Genomic DNA, 21,708 nt, shown 5'->3' on the forward strand with positions numbered 1-21,708 from the left:
CGCAAATATGAAGAAACTTCATTTTTTTTTCGGTCTTCCCTGCCCGATGAGTTTGCAAAGAAAATCTTCAACTTGGTCGGTGGAAATTCTTTTCTTTGTTAAAGCCGTTATTCAATGATCACCAAGGCACAAAGACTGTTTCCTTTTCTAATTTGAAAATCGATTTTGGAATACGAAGTTTGTATTTACCTCAGAAGGGTTGACACGAACTGCTATTTCTTCAAAAGTGACTGCTTTGTGTAATGTTAAAAAGTTTTGGCAAACTATTCCAGTACGTGATTGAATCACTTTTAACTTAAGGTAAACGTCAATAGAGAAGAAAAAAATAACATTTCTTTCCTCATCCAGAATTAATTTTCTCTTTACCATAGAGAAAACCATTGCGGTATAAGATAAGTTGCATTAGGAATATGATAAGTTGCGATACTTTTCCCTGCCTTTTGTAAAGAGGTGTGTAGGTACTACTTGCACTGTTGAATCAGCTGTCAAATTTTAAAAGTATACAGAGTGGTTAATTGATTAATTAATTAAAAAAAAAGAACCAATTAATTTTGAGAGGTAGATAGATAGATAGAGAGAGAGAGAGAGAGAGAGAGAGAGAGCGAGCAGATGATCATATACTGAATAATCAACACCGCATGTACATTTTAGGCATAATTAAGGCAGTGTTAACATAATTAAGGCAGTGTTAACATATTCGGGTACATTAATTACATAATTTATTGGCATTTTAAACACGAAATGTTCAAACTGATTCATTTCTTCTTTTCAGGTCAGAGGTTTGCGATGATGGAGCAAAAGACAGTCATCGCCAGCATACTAAGAAATTTTCACCTGCACTCGCTACACCAACGAGATGAACTTCTTTTAACTGCAGAGATGGTGTTGAGAAGTGCCAACGGCTTGCATCTTCTGTTGACGGAAAAGACCTCTTCCTGATGAGTGCTGTATAGGAAGCAAAAAATCGGTTATTGTTTCCCCCAAAGCATGGCTGTTTGGTATCCAAATCAAGAGGAGAACGGACTCATGAAGTGCACACAGCTTAAAGAATTTAAGACATTTTGAAGGAACTAATTTAATATTGGCAGAAGATGTGTTCTTTACAGTTGTTTGTCAGGTGCTGTTGTAGATATCTGCAATAAACATGTGGATATGCGACATTGCTGTCAAACGTAGTTTTTCTGTTATCGTGTCTATCTGTGTCCGTAGAAGAAAGACTCGGTGAGTGTCGTACAGTGGCGCACTCAGGATTTAATCTTGGGGGAGGGGGGGGGAGCATTCAAGATTTAATCTTAGGGAGACGAGTTGAGTAGACCTTATGTGACCGCTAAGGTCACATAAAGTGGGGGATACATACAAGCCGACATTTATTTTTTTCTGCCTTGGACATGCTCTCTGGGTGATTTCAAAACTTCCTGGACCTATGACGAGGCCTGGACTATTAGGTCATATAACACGAATCTATCCAATATTTAAATATTCGCATTTGGTGAATCCCAATATAATAATATAGTATAGAAATAGAAGACACAACATAAATAAAAAAATGAATTTTAATTAGGAAAAGATTTTTTGGAAAATTTTCTAGTGTTTTTTTCTTTTTCTTTTTTTTTGGGGGGGGGCAGGACTTCTTGTCCCCCTGGATGCGCCACTGGTGTCGTAAATCAGTGGCATAGTAGGGTAACACTTAGTGATAGCAACTTCTTCCTTCTATGATAATATGTATATAGATTACTTGTGTGTCTTTTGGCTGGTTCGACTGTTTGGCGTCAAAATGAGAAAAAAAAAACTGCTAAAACTCTGTTGGAGACCGGTTAACTTACTTTCAGTTCAACATGAAGGATCAACTTATCATCGACAGAATTCGAATTCGAATATTTCAGACGATAGACACACTTCTGAGCAGCGGAAATATTAACTTTTTTAATGCTAAAATTTTTCTTTCATAATTTTCGCGATAATCTTCCTATCTGGTACAGATCTATAGATTTTGGTCGTGTAATTTAAGTGATTATCCAATAAATTCACGGAAAGAAAGAAGTAGTGTTACGGTATGGATTTACTATAATTATCTATCTGTTAGGCCTTCTGATTATTTGGCATGACACCAACGAGGTTCGGATTATCAGCTATTTGTGATAACTGTCATTTTTTTTTCTATTTAAAAACTCCTTCAACATTCGTTTATCGGCCTTGGAAGAGTGCATTTACTGAATATAGCTCTGTCAGCAGGTGACATCCTACACACACATCACAGAAGGATAGTTCTAATCATAATAAACGCGCGAGGCCTACAATGATGGGGCAAACGTATTTGTCCTATTTCGTGTCGAACATCAACGTCTGGGGAATTTTGGTGATACTTCTCTCAACCTTAATTTCAAGATGGATTTTCCAAAAGGGACATGCTCTCTGGATGATTTCAAAACTTCCAGGACCTATGACGAGGCCCAGACTATTAGGTCATATAACCCGAATCTATCCAATATTTAAATATTCGAATTTGGTGAATCCCAATACTCGTAAGTAAAATTTATTTTTGCAACTTTTGCCTACAAAACTATATATATATAAGCTATATATATTTTTGGGTTATATATATATATAGCCCCAAAATACACGTATGTAACAGACATAATATATAGTTTCATAACTATGGATTCTTCAGTTATAATTACTACTAAACCAAACGCGCGCCATCTGGCGGTGTTGATTGGAACTATGATAATAATTATAACATTTTGAAGTTCAGTTTCGTAATGTTACTTATTCTACCAGAAGAATTGCGATACTTTTATTGATTTAAATATGTTTATTTAAATGTAATCAAAATAAGTAGAAAAACATATGGGTGGCTTTGTGTATAAGTGATGAAATAGTGTATAGGAAAGTGTATCACGTGTGAGGCATGATTTCCGTTGTAGAAGTGAAGAGCAGATATGTAATCAACGGTCGAGGTCACCAGACGTTCTTAATAGCAGTGTGCTGTTCTTGTATCACATGAACTCTCTTTGAACCATAGGGCGTACTTCGCGATCAGTTACACGATGTATTTGGCTTTATTATTTTTTTGGTCTTTACGTTTATTGCTTCTTTTCTGTTTTGTGACATGTTTTGTGATGATCGGAAAGAAGTGGAATCAGCTCACAGTAGTGTCAAAACTCCCTGGACCTAAGGTCAGAAGTCGTGTTTTGGGCCACGTGCCTTTATTGTGGAATGAACAAAAAACCGGCAGCACAAACCCTAACACAAGTAAGTAATTTAAATGTTTATTATTGTTAATAAATCCACATAGACATACTGAATACTTGCTCTAAAGCTTGGACTTGTGATTGGAATTAGTGGTGTTGTTGCTATGGCATTTCAGAAGCGGATATGTGTAGCCAATACGTTACACTCCCTTTGCCTATATATATATATATATATATATATATATATATATATATATATATATATATATATATATATATATATATATATATATAATCATAATAAACGCTCGAGGTTTTCGAAAAGCAATAAAACTTTTTATTTTATTTTATTCTATTTCTGACAGTTTAAAAAGTAATAAGATGATCTGATGAGATAAGAAGCATGCTATCTTTCTAATATAAGTACAAATTCCAAATTTGTATACAGGCATCGATAACTCGAACAAAAAAGTACTAAGCAATCAAAACAGTTGAAGTGTTCGCGTTATTGAAGCGCTCCCGACATGTAACACGAAACAGTGACCTTTGACCTAACAATACGTGTTTTAAAGTTATTATTGAGAACTATTGGAAGAGAAAAAATACTTACAATGTTTAAAACAAATGTCTTTAATTATCTAACTTCACTTCAATAGGATCTTGCTTGTGTACATTGCCCATCCCTTACACAAGCACATCTTCACTCCTCTCATCAGAAAGAATTATGCTTAATGCAATAAAATTTGATTTTGATGCATAAAATACATTGCAGCTCACATCTGTGCATATCAAAAATATCGTAACGGTATATTATTATCTCATCTCATTTACCTTTCCCTCTTTTACCTTGCGGTGTCGAGGGTTTATAAATCATCGGACCTCAAACCGTTCACAAGATAAGGTGATCAGCCATACACCCCGGTGTATCCTATGTCCTGTAGTGTTGAGTTCTCAAGGCCGGTTTGCCTGCTTTGCGGGATGAAAAACTGCAGGATAAATTAGGGAAAAACCCTGCTGTCCACACCCAAGACAGACTAACTTGGCTATGGCTAAGAAAGACCCTTCAGCTCCTCACGACACTGATGGGAGTCGAACCTAGGACACTCCTTCCCCAGGCATATGGTTGCGAAGCGCACAGCCACTAGGCTAATCGCGCGTACATAATAATAATAATAATAATAATAATAATAATAATAATAATAATAATAATTTTTTTTTTTTTTTTTTTTTAACATTTTATTATGTCTCAGTATAAATTACATACAATAATAATATTTACAATATTTACAATAAGGTTTATACAGAATTTTTGAATTTAGAATATAATAATAATAATAATAATAATAATTTTTTTTTTTTTTTTTATAAACGACTTATTTGTGTTTGTTTTTACAATGAAAATGATAAGGTTTACTATCACACAGAGTATCTGCACACACACAATGAAAAACATATTATCTTTTCTGTACAGTACGAAAATTCGATATACAAAATGCAGAGTACTTTTGATAAATATGAATATACATTTTTTTTAAACTAGCTAAATATGGATTGGCACCAATGTGCACACAATTCACGATACAATGCAGTAATGCAGCATACACACACAATTCAGTAATAATAAATAATTTTTTTTTTTTTACATTTTATTATGTCTCAGTATAAGTTACATACAATAATAATATTTACAGTATTTACAATAAGGATTATACAGGATTTTTTTTTTTTTTTTATGTCTCAGATGAATTGCGTACATAGTTGCTGTAGTAATTATATGTATATAATATTTATAACGCATTACAAGTGTGTATAACAGATACTTGCAAGTTAGTAATTTTCTTCCTCGAAGCTTAGCAGAGCTTATCTGAGGAAGATAATAGATGACAGAGGGTGGTGGTTTCATGGTTGTGTTCCTATAGTGGTCACAAGCCAGGTGTTGATTTTACTGTTTGTTGGTACGTGCTTGAAAGACTTCGACTGCTATTACAGTTTAACTTTTTTTTTTTTTTTTGTGAAAATAGGGTTGGATTTAGACATGTAGTGGTAGTTTTTTGAGAGAGGGGGTTGTCGTAGGTTTGTGTGTGAGTGTATGTGTGGTGGGGGAGAGAGAAACAGGAATTGCTCTAATTTTCGTTCTCGCTATAATATTTATATAGTGCCTGTTTCAGCTCTCTGTATGTTCCTAGGTTTCTGTTGTCGAACGGCAGTTTGTTTATCATGTCAGGTACGTAGAAGTTTCGGGTGGCTTTGCCGTAGTGATTGTTGTACTTATATGTTATGTAGTTTGTTGACTGTGGTCTTGTTATTTGATATGTTGTTCTGATTACTCTATATGTTGGGCTGTAGTAGTGTTTTAACATGACTGTGTAGTGGCGTAATTGTTTCACCTTAAATATTTTGTGTTTTGTCCGTGCTTCCTTCATAAGAGTGGGTTGTTCCCAGAATATCAGTTTTATCATTTTATCTTGCAACCATTGTAGCCTGTTAAGTCTGTAGTCTGCGCAGAATGCATATGATGTGATTGCATATCTTAAAATGTTTTCACATAATGCTTTAATAATAATAATAATAATAATAATAATAATAATAATAATGCACAGTCAAAACAAGATATCATATAAACAACAATTTGACTGGTGATTCAGAACAATTCAGATTCTACCCAAGAATCTAAAAATAGTCCGTCGGGTACCGTCGTAAAATATGGGCTGTTCCAAGTAATGCTGTTTTTTGTAGGTCATATGGGGTCAATTCATTGATATTTAATTGCTGTAAATAGTTGGACAGCATCTTTGAAGTTGCACCAAGTGTACCGATAACTATTGGAATGACTTTGGTGTGTTTAAGCCACAGTCGGCCAACTTCGATTGCCAGATCTCCATATTTAGTAATTTTTCCAGTTCTTCGTTGTTGATGTTGTTATCACTGGGTACTGCAATATCGATAATCCAAACCTGTCGATGTTCGATAATTCTGATGCCAGGTCTATTGCGTTCCAAATGCCGATCAGTTTGTATTCTAAAGTCACAGAGAATTTTTGCTGTTTCGTTTTCCAATACAGTCTCTATTTTATGCTGCCACCAGTTATCAGAAGTAGGAAAGCCATATTTTTTGCATACATGCCAATGAACTATTTTGGCCACTTGATCATGGCGATATTATTATTATTATTATTATTATTATTATTATTATTATTATTATTATTATTATTATTTTTATTATAAGAGACACCTCCAGGGAGTCAGGGGCTCATCGACAGAGGCCACCTATTTTACACACAGGCTATCATACTTATTCTTGAATTCATTCACACTGCTTGCACACACACACACACACACAACATCCAAAGGCAATCCATTCCAATTACGCACCACCCTATGAGAGAAAAATCTAACTCTCATCCCCTTTTCTTATTGGAATTAATTCTCAGCTTCCAGAGATGCCCTCTTGTCCTTTCCTAACCTTCCATAAAATGAAAATTCCATAAACGGAAATCCTGTATGACCCTTATAGAAGTTTGTAAGTCGTATCACCCCTGTTTCTCCTGTTTGATAGTGTGTCTGAAGTCTACAAATTCTCAATCTGTCTTCATAATTAGTATTCCACAATTCTAATATTATTTTTAACACTCTCCTTTGTACTCTCTCCAATATATCAGAATCACCACGGAAACCAGGAGACAAGGCCTGCGCACAATAGTCCAAGTGAGGTCTTATCAAGGCCTTGTAAAGAGGAAAAATGACATCCTTATCTTCGCATGTGAAAGTTCGTTTCAACATTGCAATTATCTTTTGAGTTGGATATTCAATCTTTGTTACATGAAAGATCCCTAGCCTAATAAATTTCTTCTAGCATAATCCCACCAATATAATAATAAACGATGTCTAATCACACCAAAGTGCATGACTTTACATTTACGGACATTGAATCGACATTCATTTACCCACGCCCACCGTTCTAGAATATTCAAATCATTCTCCAAGTGTTGCATATCAGCCGCATTCCTTATTACTTTACCTATCTTTGCATCGTCAGCAAATAACTGTATGTCGCCTGCCAAATCCTTCCCAATATCATTAATGTGCAGATTGAATAACAATGGACTAAACACTGATCCTTGTGGTACACCACTTTTTATTTTTATTTTTTATTTTTATTAATCTTTGTACCGGTTATGGGCAGTACTACCCTTACATCACGTCCAGACTAGGTATAGGCCTAAGCCTTTACAAGTGTTTTACCCTATGTCTGTTCTAGTTATCATTGTAGTCATTCTCAGATAGCAACGCTATACCACTAGTGTGCTTTGTAGGGCCCTCAAGGAAAGGACTTTTATATCCTTCTGCGTAAGCCCAAGCTATTTTAAGCCTTTATAGCTATCTGCGCTCCATACGCCATGTAAAGAGATGGTGGCGCTGGTAAACCTCGGAAATGTCCCATGCTCCTCCGTATCTTACTAACTAGATCTTGGTTATTCTTATAATAGTTTACCTTATTATTATGGCTATAGGCTAGTGGGCGCCTTGTTCCCACCACACCTGGGCATCAACTACCCAAACGTCACCATCTTTTTTAATCACTAAGTCTGGCTTACGTAAACCTGGGGAGGTCCTATAATGTGGTTCCTCTCCGGTCTCCCAAACTTTGTTCTTAAAGCGGTTGTTCAGAATGGAGACCACGGCGTCATGCCTTCGCACGCTGACCCCATGGGTGCGGAAGCAACACTGGGCTATAGAGACAATGTCTCGCTGTAGTGGCAGCCAGCCCAACAGCTTGAGTCGTCACTATCCCATCGAGCTGTGCGGGCTAGAATGGGCAGGATATTGATCCTCGGCTTAATAAGGTCAATATACTCGAACCCAGGGAGGAGTTTGGTGCCATCCCTTACCCCAGTCATGCTGGGGAGGCACCAGATATGCCTCTTTTAAAGGACCACCATCTACAGAAGAGTGCAGCAGAGATGCTCACCTCTTGTGTTCTACTGGTGCTGACTCAATTAAAGTACCTTGATAATGGGACCAGCCTTTAGCCCACCTAAAGTCCTCTTGTATTAATGGACTATAGAAAGCCTCTCTGCAGATAGGGGAAAAGATAGTTCTAACTTCGCGATTCTGGACAGCGATTCTTAAACCTTGAAGACTCAGATCCCCCGTATACCACTTTTTGATATCTGTCATTCAGCCATCCTCTTACCCATGCTAATATTGTATAACTCAAACCCATTTTCTCCAATTTATGCAACAGTCTACCATGCTGTATTCTGTCAAAAGCCTTAACAAAATCCAAACGTATCATGGTGTATCCATTCCACTTGTCTAGTTCAATGGTAACATTGTTATAAAATGTGAGCAAGTTGCTAAAACATGATTTTCCCTTACTAAACCCATGTTTCCCGTTGCAAAGTAGAGATTCACTGTCAAGCTATTTCTGAACGCAAGCACTAACCAATTTTTTTCAAAATCTTCACCACCACTCCTGAGGTACTGAATGATCGATAGTTGGATACATTGGTCTTTGCACTACTCTTGTGCAATGGAATTACCATACATTTCTTCCATTCCTGAGGAATCTTCCTTGTTCTGAGACTCATATTAAACAGCCTGGTCAAAGGAATAGCCATTTCAGCTGAACACTCTTTTAGCACATGTGCTGATATCCCCCTCAAGCTCTATTGCTGAATTCGTATTCAGTTTGTGCAATAACTCTAATACATTTACCTCATACACCTCAGTTTCTTCATCCAGTGAAGAAGTACTGAGCGCAGTGTTGCGTACATTAGATTAATAACTTTTAGCAAAATGGACACTCAGGTTGTTCAACTGAGTACCCATTTTGCGATATCAGAAAGTGTCCCTTTCTTACGAATCTCCTGCTTAATAAGATTACACATCAATTTGACTCATACCCTATTTATTCTTCCAATCCTCTGGACAATTCAATTCTGATATCGCATCATTTAAGTATTGTTCAAATGCTTCCCATGCACTGTCAATATTCTTTCCATCCAGCAACCGACCCCATTCCACTGAACTCAGTATACTCCTCAGTTGGTCATAATTTCCTGCTTTGTAGTTCAGCACGTAACGTTTTCTGAATGGAACATTCATCAACTTAGTCACTTCCCAAGTGAGTACCGCATGATCACTGTCACCAACTAGAGGCAGAATAGTTACGTCTTTAACTGAAATGCCCCCTGACACTATAATTAAATCTAGCACTCTTTGACCTCGAGTTCCTTCTGTCGCATGCTGCGTGAGAAAGTTGTCGCGTAACAGCTCAAAAAATGCATTTTCATTCTTCTCATGCGATTCTACTGCTACACAATCAATATTTGGATAATTAAAGTCTCCCATTATGATTACTCTTTTCGTGCTCATCTTTTCTGTTTGGTGATACATTTCTTCATCACTAGCAACCGATCCACCAGGACTGTAACAACACCCCCACTATGTAACTGATCATGTTAGATTCTGCCTCACACCAGATGGCTTCAAATTCACTGCCACATGTTAGTAGGATTACAACCATAGGTCTCAACTCTAACTGTATTTGAGTTATCCGATATCATTAGCAGCACGCCCCCTCCTCTCCTATTCTCTCAATCCTTCCTAAAAATACTGTACCCTCGACACTCGACACAGTTAGTAGGTCTGATTCTGATAGCCAGGTCTCACTAATACCTAGAATCTGAGGCCGCAACATATTGACTAAGCCAACAAACTCTATCCCTTTGTTTCTTATACTCCTAGCATTCGTGTACAGACATAATAATCTACCTTGTTCTTTTGTATTGTCTTGTCTGCAGTCTGCCTGACACAGTTGGACAAATTGTAGATCTCTGTTCTTCTCTAGTGCCTCACTAGTTGCATTATTTTTAATGAGATTTCTACCCACGAAAGTCTGTAAACATATAGTACATTAATCACGTAGATCTGCTAAGGATTTTTTCCAGTTTTTATGAATTTTATGTACTCTTTGTATTATTGTTTGCGATAGGTTTTATTATATCTCACAATAATTATCCTGAATGTATCCAACAGCTACTATCGAAAACTTCGTGATTTTACAATACCAAATACGAGAAACATACAAAAACATTTTTGTCACAACGAATTTAAACATCTTTGTAGATCTTGAAAAAGTAATCATACATTAACGTCTTTGTTTGAATTCATCAAGAAACAGAGTTGTATTCTTATTTATTCCCAGTGCTTATTAACTTATTAAATTATTAACAGTGCTTATAATGGTATAACACAATTCGTATATTGTGACTTCCGTTCTGTAAATTATGAGACTCTTCTGTGGATGTTTACTTATTCTTATTTATCTTTCCTCATCCTTCAACAAATTCACTAGACTGTACATCAGTGAGTAATTAAAACGGTAGTTCACGTTTCTCATAATTATGCTCGCTATCTGTAAAGTTTGTTACTTACTCGTTATGCTACAACATCTAATTATTCGTTTGCAATAAAAATGAAGGTTTGAAGTTGAACACAAGTCAAGCAAACATGTTAAGATGAAAGTAGAAAGAATGAATCCAGGCGAAAGAGAATTTTTCAGTTTGTTATTACAGATTACAGCGTGAATAAATAATTGTAAGATAGCTTTTAAATATCTCTCAGCAAAGTCGGATATCCCAACGTGTTTTTTGTCTCGAGAAGACTTCAGCCAAACCTGGGGATTAAAAGAAACATTTTTGCTTTTATAAATGATCTAAGAGGAACCCTTTCCCAACTCATTTTGAGCCATAGTTCATTTTTATTCATTCTAATTAGCGATCCATCTATTTCTGTTTATTCAGTAGCTTCCGTTTCAATTAGAAACATGCTTAGATAACTGTATGTTTATGGAATGGTGGAAGTTTTCGCAAGCTAAATGAAGTTTTTCATAGAGCATTTAGTTTAGGTATTTGTTGAGGCATCTAAGGATACGATGGTTCACAGTCGCCTTTATTGTTATGCACTAGTTTGTCTCAAAAGGGATCTAGCAGATTTTTTTTCAGGAAATCTGCATTTTCAGTGTCTCAAAACAGAAAAAAAAAATAGGCCAGAATTCGTGTAATTATTAGTCTATTTTCACAGAACCTTAAATAAATCAAAGTAATCAGAAAACAACTCCTGATTTGTAGAAGGAAATTTGTGCTATCGCAGTTGAGACAGTAACTCGAACTTGAAAAGAAAAAAAAACCGGGGATGGTAAAAGTGTCTGTTATCTTTCGTGGGATTCAAACTGAGATATTCTCAACCTTGGAAACGACTGTGTAAACAGATATCTAATTGTTTCCAATTTATCTTCTATATAGTAGATACAAAATTGAAACGTATAAACAGAAACCGTTAAGTTTTCTAATTCATAGCAAACAAATGAAGATAATTCTCAATGGAAAATATGATCTTTCTAAAGAAAGTATATAATGCCGTAAAATATCGAAAATAAACAAAATCTCTAATGTAACACGCGTGCGTAATTTAAATCCAAAGTTGAAGTGAGGTTCGTGTGTACAACAAGCACCAAACGTCGACCTTCTTCCTGGCTACAGTGAACTTTAGCATATTTCACAACTGATAAATTTCCTGGATTGGGGGATGACAGCTGTTGCGAAATAGTTTCCTTAAAATAAAATTTAAATAACAAGATAGCTCAAGCGATACCAATAATCACGAAGTATAATTTATTAACTGATGATACTTTAAGAGAGAGGGAGGGAGAGAATTGTAATCCGTGTGATTCCCAATGTGTATTGCCATAATTGCTACACGTGTATATTACACATCCCTGACTTTTGAAGTAAGCTAAAATAAGTTTTAATTATTCATATTATACTCAAGATTTTATGGTATATGATATTCGCAATTTGATCAATTATTGCACTAACGCAAACCCTATTTCTGAAGATTACAACCTCAAAATTCACGAATCAGCGTGTAGCAATTTGTATAACTGACGATTTCGTGTAAGAAAGCGGGTACACATTAAAGTTTTCGAATTGCCCGCGAGGAGATCACCGAACAGGATAAAAGGCAAAAGGATAAAAAGTGCAAACTTGAATTTATTGTAATGTCTCAAAAACATCATCGAGATGATTTCACGCGGGGAAGGATTATTGGAAAGCTTGAAGAAGACTGCAGAATTGCTGATATTGCCAGAGAGTTTGGAATCTCGCATAGCCTTGTATGCAGGCTCTGGGCAGCATTTCAAATCAATGGGATGTGTTCCGGACGTTGGCTAAAAGGTCGCTCTCGCTCTTCCACGAGAATGAATACAGATTTTTGGTTACAACAGCAAAACGTAATCGACGCACCCCGGAAGGTGAGCTTATAAGTCGGTTCCATTCAAGCACAAGTATGAGGATATCTCGACAAACTGTGGCAAGATGTCTGCGACAAGTAGGTCTGCAGTCTCGTCCCTTTATCTAATGTGCTCATTACAGATGACAGTAGTTTTAGTCTTTCCGCCGATTCTAGACAACACTTGATATGTCGTGAAAGAGGCACTGGATGCCATCCCGAGAATGTTCTTGATAGATACGGTGGTGCTCGGGGTCATAGTGTGGGAAGGCATTTGCTTATTACTGGACGCATCGCACATCTCATCCCCCCAAAGAATACGTTTGTAACTCAATAGGGAGACGCATTTCTGCTGCTCCTACTCCTTCAGAAAACAAACAAGTCCTCATCCTTGCTCTGAAGAAGCAAGGACTTGTTCCAGGAGAGAAAAAACCTTCCACCTGCATATAAGACTGGCTATCTCATCCTTGACTATTCATCCTGATAAAATTCTTGGCGATATAGATGGGATTCAAATCCGGGTCTTTCCAACTGAACGGCTCCTTGAAAACTAGCTGATCTACGCTGCGGACGAAAGATGCTGGCAGTACCCAAGGCAAGCAAAGAAATTTTTCATAAATCCTTCGAATACCTAGCGACAAGCAGCTACAATAAACTCCCAAATGAAATCAAATCAATAACCTCAGCTTATGCATTCAGAAAAAAGATTGGGAGACTACCTCATGGGACTAAACAATTTTGACAATTGCTTTAAACGTATTATATAAAAGATCATTGGAACTCACGTATCATATCCAATTAAGGCACCAATATACTAACTAGTTCACTCACTTAGAAGACTAATATATTAATTTGTACATCACATGAAACCGTGTAAGGTGAGCCCTCATAGGTCACTGGACTCGCAGTGACTGTTTCGAACTAATTTAATTCTCTAGTAACCAGTATGGCTACGGCCCTTAGTTACACATAAATACATAAACTAACTTATTTTATCACATTAATAGTTTGGTGCAACTTATTATAAACTTATTATAAACTGCGAAAACTATCCGAAATGTATTTTACTCTATTTGTATATATAAAGAAAACTTTTTATTAACTATAACAAATAAATAGCCAAAAATAAGTATAAGTACCAACAGAAATTGATAGTAATACTTGAATTGTATTGTATAATATTGTACGTCGAATTGTATAATATAAATATTTTGTATACGTGATGGGAATGATAATAAACTGAATATTCAAATTAATGTTCCGTTTGCGAGGTCTGCAAAATTAACAAATCGCGAATTTTGGTCATTCTTTTAAGGAACTACGAACTACATCTGTCCACTTTTATTTATCTTCTGTCATCATGGACTTTCATTTGGCTAATTTCTCTTATTCTTTCCTCTTTCCGACAATTATTTTCTTATCAATTCCTATTCATATAAATTTATATAACTGACCGGCCATATCAACCTTGTTGATTATATATCGCTATTTAATTTGTCATCTTCACTATAAATTAAGCCTTAAGCTAGGTTCGATATCAGGTTTAATGCCACTTACCTCCATAAAGTAATCGATATAGATGATGAAGAACAGTGCGTATCCATGGAGACAGTGCATTCTTAATTTATACCAGACGTTGCACCAAACTATTCTCTTGTCGTCTGCTTCATATCCAACCTTTAATTTACAATTTCAGTATAGACTATATATTACTTTGTATAATGGCCGTTTACACTATATAATTGTATCATTTTGAAGATTTTCTCTTTTGCACATTTTCATAAGCTTTTATGTTTTTCGATCAACAAATTTTAAGTACACATCCTGGTTATATCACATGACTTTTCGAAGTATATGTGTTAAAGTAAAAATGTGATCCATATTTTAATTCTGCTTCTTCATGTTTCTCTTTCACAATTTTTCTCATCCGCTTCTCAAGTAAGCTTGCATAAATCTTACTTGGAAAATATTATTCATATTTGATGCCGTATGGTCACTGCCGTTTTTCATTGGGTTTTGGGAGTGAAATCTTCTACTAGAAGAAGAAGAAGAAGCGGCAGTTCGCATATTTTCTCTCCATACTGAGTTAGGACTATCACAAACATCCAAGACCAAAGCGGCATTCAAACCCGCAGCCTCTTCGCTGAAGTGCGAATACGCTAACCACTCATTCAACCAGGCAGGCGTGCAGGTATTCGAAACTAAACATGACGAAATAGGGTGCTTATTCTTTAAAGTTTTAATCTTCTGTCCTGGATATTATTATATTGAAAGAATTAATAAGGAAGAGGGAGTTTAAAATTTAATAATAGTATGCAAGTATATGCGATTCAATAAGAATTGGATGCATAAGGCGAAGAGGTTCCAACACATTTAATAAATACACAGATTTGGTATGTTTGCTGATAAGGAATATATGTTCAGGAAGCATGTTAGTAAACTATTAGCAACTGTTAAAACCTAGCTGTTATACAACGTCTGGTTAGGCCAATATAGGATCATTGATCCCGTCTTTACTTTTATCTATACTTTCTAGTGATTTAAAGCATTCTTTCCCCCTAATTCTTCTCTGGGACCATAGGCACAAGTAGGTTTCATTCCCTACTTCAAAATTATTTGCATAATTTTACTTGAAATTTTATGCTTTAAGTTTAAAAATTGGAAATAATCCAATTTCTCGAATATAATAAGGGGCAACATTGTCAAGAAAAAAAGATCTTTTAGAAGTATTTCACCTGTTTTTGTCATGTTTGTTTCGATAACATCAATTATGCCATCTTGGTATTTCTATCAATCTTCTGATAGCCTCACTGATGATTATAACGTTGACGGCGTAAGTTTCAATTCGCGTGCTAATGGGGTTGCGTCGGTAGCCTTCATTAATAGGTCAAAAGCCATGGCAGGATCATATGGAATGCACAAATAAAATAGCGACATAATAAACTTAATAAAGTAACTTATTACGCTTCAAAATTGGTTGCAAGTTGGAAACCGCACGTTTGATATCATAAATAGAAATTCTTCTATTTAAAAAATTTAAATTTTTTATTTAAAAAATTTAAATTTTTTAAATAGAAAACAATATGAAGTTGCTTATTTTAGTGAAAGTATCTTTATGAAAGAAAACGTTATTACTATATGAAGTAAAAATGTAAGTGAATATTCTTTTGGTTTTCTTTTTTCATATCCTTTAAATCTTCAATTTTTTCTTCTAGCAAGGAATGTGTACCGGAAACTATTTTGTTTACAGTTACTTCTTTTATTTCAGTAATTCTGCAAATACTCAATGGACTGGCTGTCTTGTACAATAGTGATAAATTATTCTGGTTTAGAATTGGTATTGAGCCTGTGGTAGCTATTTATAAGCCTGAAACTATGGAGGTAAGTACAATTAATTTCACGTGCTTAGCAAAAGAAAAGCAAATATGTTATTTGTAGATTCACGCAAAATAGCCTGAAATATTCTCTATTTGCCAAAAAACAAATACTTTTAGGGAAAATAATGCTGATGACAATTTAATCAAAGAGTATATATTTTTTAAAAATCGTATTTGCTGAAGTAGGCTAACTTTTTTTAAACCATGGTTGGTTGGTTGGTTGGTTTTCAATTGGAGGATCGTTATGAATATCTCTTGCCTGATGTCATCTGATTATATTTGTTACAAAAGCTCCTTTCATACTTGTTAGACTTAGAATAAATACCTTGTTACTTGTGAGAATCCGAGTGATGATATATCATTATTATTAGCATTTTTTTTTTTGAATTTGAAACTATAGAATAGATTTCAGCCAAAGTAAGTACACTTTATTTTTCAGGCTGTTCTAAGCAGTAATACCATCCTGGACAAGGCAATTTTCTACAAACTCATGCATCCATGGCTAGGAACGGGACTGCTTACCAGGTAGTTATTCTTGACTTAAAGGTTTTAAAGTATACAATTGAAATAAATTCTCTTTCTCTCACACACACACACACACACACACACACACACACACACACACACACACACACACACACACACACACACACACACACACACACACACACACACACACACACACACACACACACACACACACACACACACACACACACACACACACACACACACACACACACACACACACACACACACACACACACACACACACACACACACATTTGTTGCCTTTCGCATGATCAGAAAAATCTCCGACTTTCTTGCTTTCCCCCAAGGACAAGCTTCCACATCTCAGTTATCCAGGAGTCTACCAGATTCCTTGCTCTTGTGGGTTATCTTATTTCGGACAAACAAGAACACCCGCTTTTATACGGCTAGAAGAATACAAGTCTTATATTCAATACCTTGAACCTGAACAATCTAAACTTGCGGAACATGCTATCAATACTAAACAGATTTCATTGGAACAAGACAAGAGTTCTTCATAAAAGTAGTTTCCTCGTGGGAATAGTTTTTATAAAGAAAAGTGTCAAACTTTACTTCACTCTCCTAACTTAAACAGATCCGATGGCTTACGTCTATCTTCTTTGTGGGAGATAGTACTTTTTAAATAAGCTAATCTTTCCTAACATTATTTTATCCAAATATATTTTCTTTATTTCTTTATTTATTTTTAATAAGTTAGGAAATTTATGACCTTTTCAGTTATCTTACATTATCTACTCAGGTGGCGCTTTTTAGAATTGCCTGTTAATCTTCAATTGCTATTTTGTGTTATTAGACACCGGACGATGCCTATGATACTTAGTTGAAAATTCTACTCTAATAAAGTATTTTACGTGAGTTTTCCTCCGGTATTATTATTATTTTAATTTTTTTCTCTGATGACAGAAGTCTATTTTATTCCAAATGCGTTGGTAAACAACCGAAATAAAATGCAATCCAAATATTTAATATTTGGTGCATTTTCCACCATTTTATATCTGTACGAGATACGATAACACTTTTTTTGTAATTAAAAGCAATCAGTATTAGATAGTTTGCACTCCCATATAAACGATACTTCTGATCGTATGCAGTAGTTCAAGAAATTCTCGAAATTTCCACCGCTAGATAGGGTGCAGCATCTCCTTCCCTTTGCTTCACTAAGGTATTTAAATCCTAATAGACACACCTGCCATTATCCTTTATGGCTAAATTGTTGAGTCATAGTTCATTGAGTGCCATGCCATTTATAATTCTAATTTGCGCTTCGAGTTGAAGGATTCTGTTATGCCCTTCATTAGTCCCTGTAGTAAAGGAGTAAGCAACGGTTAGTTGCATTAGCTCTTTAACTTTCTGTTCTAATTAAAGGAGGCATCATAACGTTCATATCCACATTAAATGAGATTTATTGCTTTCATTGAAGAATTAGCTGATTAGAGAGAGGAAGAGCAAAGAGATATAAACCACAGGTTGTATTAATTAAATCTCTGACATAAAAAGATGTAAAATTAATTCGGAGTATTTTAATTGCGTTTTAGATTGCATTTTGTTGTATTAATGCTCTCCATTAATACAAAATTTTTCATTTTTGTGAACTATCTTTAGATCTCTTTCAAATTTCAAATCTACTGGTAAAAAGTAACAAAAATGTACAATAATGATGTAACAGATAAATGCAAATGGAAAACTAATTCCTGAGCTTGTTACAAGTCTACTTGAAGATTCTACAGTAGCATGCACATAGTATTCTGAGTGCATCATAGGCTACTCAGAATACTCAGGCTTCTTATAGTCTATATAAGAAGCTGGATATAGGCTATATGTCACAAGCTTCACTTGAAGGTTCTACAGTAGCATGCACATAGTATTCGAAGTGCATCATAGGCTACTCAGAATACTCAAGCATCATATAGGCTACTAATATTCATGTAATACAATACTAAATTATATCAATAATACTATTTAATTCTTGGCTATATCAATAGCAATTGCATAATTTACACTGAGATATTCAATCCCATTTTCCTTTAAACCTATTGGCCTGTTACATCCAAATAATCAGACGATTCCATTTGTTTCGAAAAATTTGGATTTGGATCCTGTCTAGAATGTGAAGTACTTTTATGCGGCTAACTCTCCTTTACTAAGGTGAATTAGCCAGTCTTATACGCGGGTGATTGGGGTGACTGTGATTTGAAAAGTAATTATTGTAGTCATTATTTGCTTTTAATACTAAAACATTACTACTCTTACAGTACTGGCGATAAGTGGAGAAAAAGAAGGAAGCTGTTGACTCCATCGTTTCACTTCAGGATTCTTGAGGATTTTCTTCAAGTATTCAATGAGCAGTCCATGATATTCGCGAAGAAGTTAAAAGAAGTAACCGACAAGAAATATGTCGATGTTGTGCCTTTTGTTACTATGTGTACTCTGGATGTAATATGTGGTAAGCTATTTTTTATGCGTGTGTTATTTAGAGATGTATGGTTAAATTCTGAATTATTCTGATTTTATTTATTTCACGCATTTTGATAATTTCATTTCATTTTGAAAGTTTAATGGAATGAAAAAGCACTAGCAGAGGATTAAAAATAATATTTAATTCTTCCAATATTTCGTCTCAGTTACAGGGACATTACCAGGAGACTCATTGACAGTATAATACTAATGTATAAAAGTAATAATACTAGTAATACTTATTACTGCAATAATACTAGTAATACTTATACTGCATAGTACTCATATTAAAGTTTACCTCTAAGCAGTACCGATCATGTCCTTCGGTTAAAACGACATGGGTTCAAATTAGGTCTAGTACGTGAAGAATCTTTATACGATTCTTATAAATGTCCTGAATACAAAACTGATATCTCGAATCTTCTTCACCACACCGCAGTGTGCCCAAGAAAACGCATTTTCTTGGACAGACATCAGCAGATTATGCTAACATTGAGTCAATTCGCTGTCCAGGTAATACTCACCAACAGTCAACATTCTCCGGGACATAGTTTGAAACATATCTTTGTATTTAAAGACCATCATTTCCAGCTAGCATGTTGCAAATTTTTAAACTTCATTCACGGAGAGTACTGTGAATGAGAACAACTCTGTTGATGGACCTGAAAGTACACATCAAGTTCTTTTAAACCGGCTTCACATTTACAGCCTTCAATTATGCGTATACCTCATTTGATAATCAAAATCAGAGGTGAATGATCTTATCTAAACACAAACTGAAATCATAGAATTCGAGCTGCGTGCTTAGAACTTCCAAGGAAGATGCACAAAGATATTTACATTTAAAAAGAAATTTGTGTATTACACAGCTGATAATGAATTAAGCGAGACTTCGAGGAGAACCCACATTATATAAATGCATAGAAATATCTATTTCGGTATCGTGCACTGTCCAAAATAAAGAAACCGTAACAGAATATTGATTTCCATCTTAAATGTCTAAGTGCAATGAATACAGGAGGAACCTAGGTAATCCCAGAATTTTATATAGGATACATTGCAAGTAAGCTTGCACATATTTATGTCATATATGGGGCCGCATGGAAATTCAGTTAGGATGTCCACACTTTAATTTGCTCCTGAAAAAGAAAGGGTGTCATGAAAGGTTTTAGACTCATATGGGAAGTATGTGGAGATGTTAATTAGTCTGACTCTTTTTCTTCAAGACAAACAAGATTTTCAATTTGTTTGTTCAGTGCATTTATATATATTAATAATATGTAAGCAAGGATTTATGCAACCATTTAGTAGTGCGATATCCTTCGATTGTTTAAATTCCTGGTTTTAGATGTCTCCATATTACAGACATAATTTACAAAATATAAATTGATGTTTTTTTTATTATTTTAATTACTTTTGTTTTTCAGAAACAGCAATGGGGGTGAATGTGGGTGCCCAGGAGAATAGCGACTCAGAATATGTAAGAGCAGTTTACGAGTAAGTGATATGTTGCATCTTTTTTGTTTAAGAAGAAATAGTAACGTTGGCTATTGTTAGTAATGTTACCAAGAAGGCAAGGTCGGTGTACATTGGTAGCCACTAATAAAATGTAAAATATTATTTTATTAGTGACTATCAAAGTTCTTATAGATAATGGAATCAAACGATAGAATTATCCACAAGACGCTTATGTATTTGGGATTTCATACACGAAAATATTTTTATATATATACCTAAACTATACGCGAATTTTTATTTTTTTGCGTGCGTTTTTTTAATTTCTGTTTCAATTTTTCTGTTTTAACTTAATATTCTGTTTCATCTTCTGCTTTCTGTTTTAACTTAACCTAAATAGTTGAAATATTTTACTTGTTCTACAGAGTCTCCATTAAGAATGTAGCTGAATCTTGCTATGTCCCTGTCTATTTGGTATTTTTATTTCTGATTTTAATGCCAGATTTTTTACAGCTGTTATTCAACCTCGTAGTTAGAGAAACCTGGAGACTCGCACTGGATGTGTTTAGGAGTGCAACATCATCTGCATAAAACAAAGAGCTAAGCGTAACACCTCCGATTCTAATATCAGGCTTGATGCTATTTTTTTTTTGTAATGGGATCCATATAGATGATGAATAGAAGTGGAGATAATATGCATCGTTGTTTTATATCTGATTTTATATCAAACCAAAAAATTCCTTGCTACCGTCTTGTTATAATTATTTCGTTTATCACCACTTCAAAGTAATTACTTCAGAATTATGCTTTACTAAACAATGCCCTAACATTGACAATTTAGATATCACTTGGCTACTACTAAGTTTATTTTTCTTGCAGTGCTGGACAGATGTTTATGCACAGATTGACGAGACCATGGCTTTGGAATGCATTTTTATGGAATCACTTGCCTGGTGGACAGAAATATTTAAAGAATTTGAGTGTGTTGCATAACTTCACCATGCAGGTAAGCATCTCTTGCTGGACCTATGAATAAAAATTGGGTGATCCACAGAACTAAATACACCTTTTTTTATTGATATTTCAGGAACATAACAAGGTGCTTTTCTCAAGCTTTTTCTGGCCCTCCAATAATCAGTGGCGGTTTTACACTGAGCAAAGCGATGGAAAGTATCGTCTAAAGACATTCACAAACATCTATGCTACAGTGGAATGCGAATCCACACAGTTTGTTTGGTGGAAAATCAGAGACATTATCTACTCTGCTAACCTTAACTGCATTGATCTCATTCTGTAAGCTTCTTTAGCATCAGTTTAGAACAATATGTTGAACCTCGTATATGTTATTTCCCTGCTGTTAATTTTTCTTTTACTTCAATTATAATT

General features: G+C 35.1%; 2 protein-coding genes across 6 annotated transcripts in view; both read left to right on the forward strand.

Annotated features, from left to right (window-relative positions):
* LOC150099563 (cytochrome P450 4V2-like) overlaps nt 1-1,158 on the forward strand; it is a 56,520-nt gene extending 55,362 nt beyond the window's left edge. For all 4 annotated transcript variants that reach the window (XM_090403629.1, XM_090403630.1, XM_090403627.1 and 1 more), the window contains one exon: nt 773-1,158. In XM_090403629.1, coding sequence (XP_090259755.1) covers nt 773-939 — 167 coding nt within the window. In that variant the 3' untranslated portion in view covers nt 940-1,158. The remainder of the gene's footprint in view (nt 1-772) is intronic.
* Nucleotides 1,159-2,275: 1,117 nt separating this feature from the next.
* The window catches only part of LOC150099564 (cytochrome P450 4C1-like), a 31,187-nt gene continuing 11,754 nt past the window's right edge, over nt 2,276-21,708 (forward strand). The window contains exons 1-6 of one of the 2 annotated variants that reach the window (XM_090404493.1): nt 2,276-2,522; nt 15,753-15,865; nt 16,301-16,386; nt 18,666-18,856; nt 20,295-20,364; nt 21,202-21,328. In XM_090404493.1, coding sequence (XP_090260619.1) covers nt 2,297-2,522; nt 15,753-15,865; nt 16,301-16,386; nt 18,666-18,856; nt 20,295-20,364; nt 21,202-21,328 — 813 coding nt within the window. In that variant the 5' untranslated portion in view covers nt 2,276-2,296. Of the gene's footprint in view, nt 2,523-2,953; nt 3,253-15,752; nt 15,866-16,300; nt 16,387-18,665; nt 18,857-20,294; nt 20,365-21,201; nt 21,329-21,708 lie in introns of those variants that run through there. The other variant, XM_090404494.1, reaches the window with a different exon arrangement.

Source organism: Typopeltis vanoorti, chromosome 14 (assembly GCF_054136105.1).
Source record: "Typopeltis vanoorti isolate ZY-2024b chromosome 14, IOZ_Tvanoo_1.0, whole genome shotgun sequence".
NCBI lineage: Eukaryota > Metazoa > Arthropoda > Arachnida > Uropygi > Thelyphonidae > Typopeltis > Typopeltis vanoorti.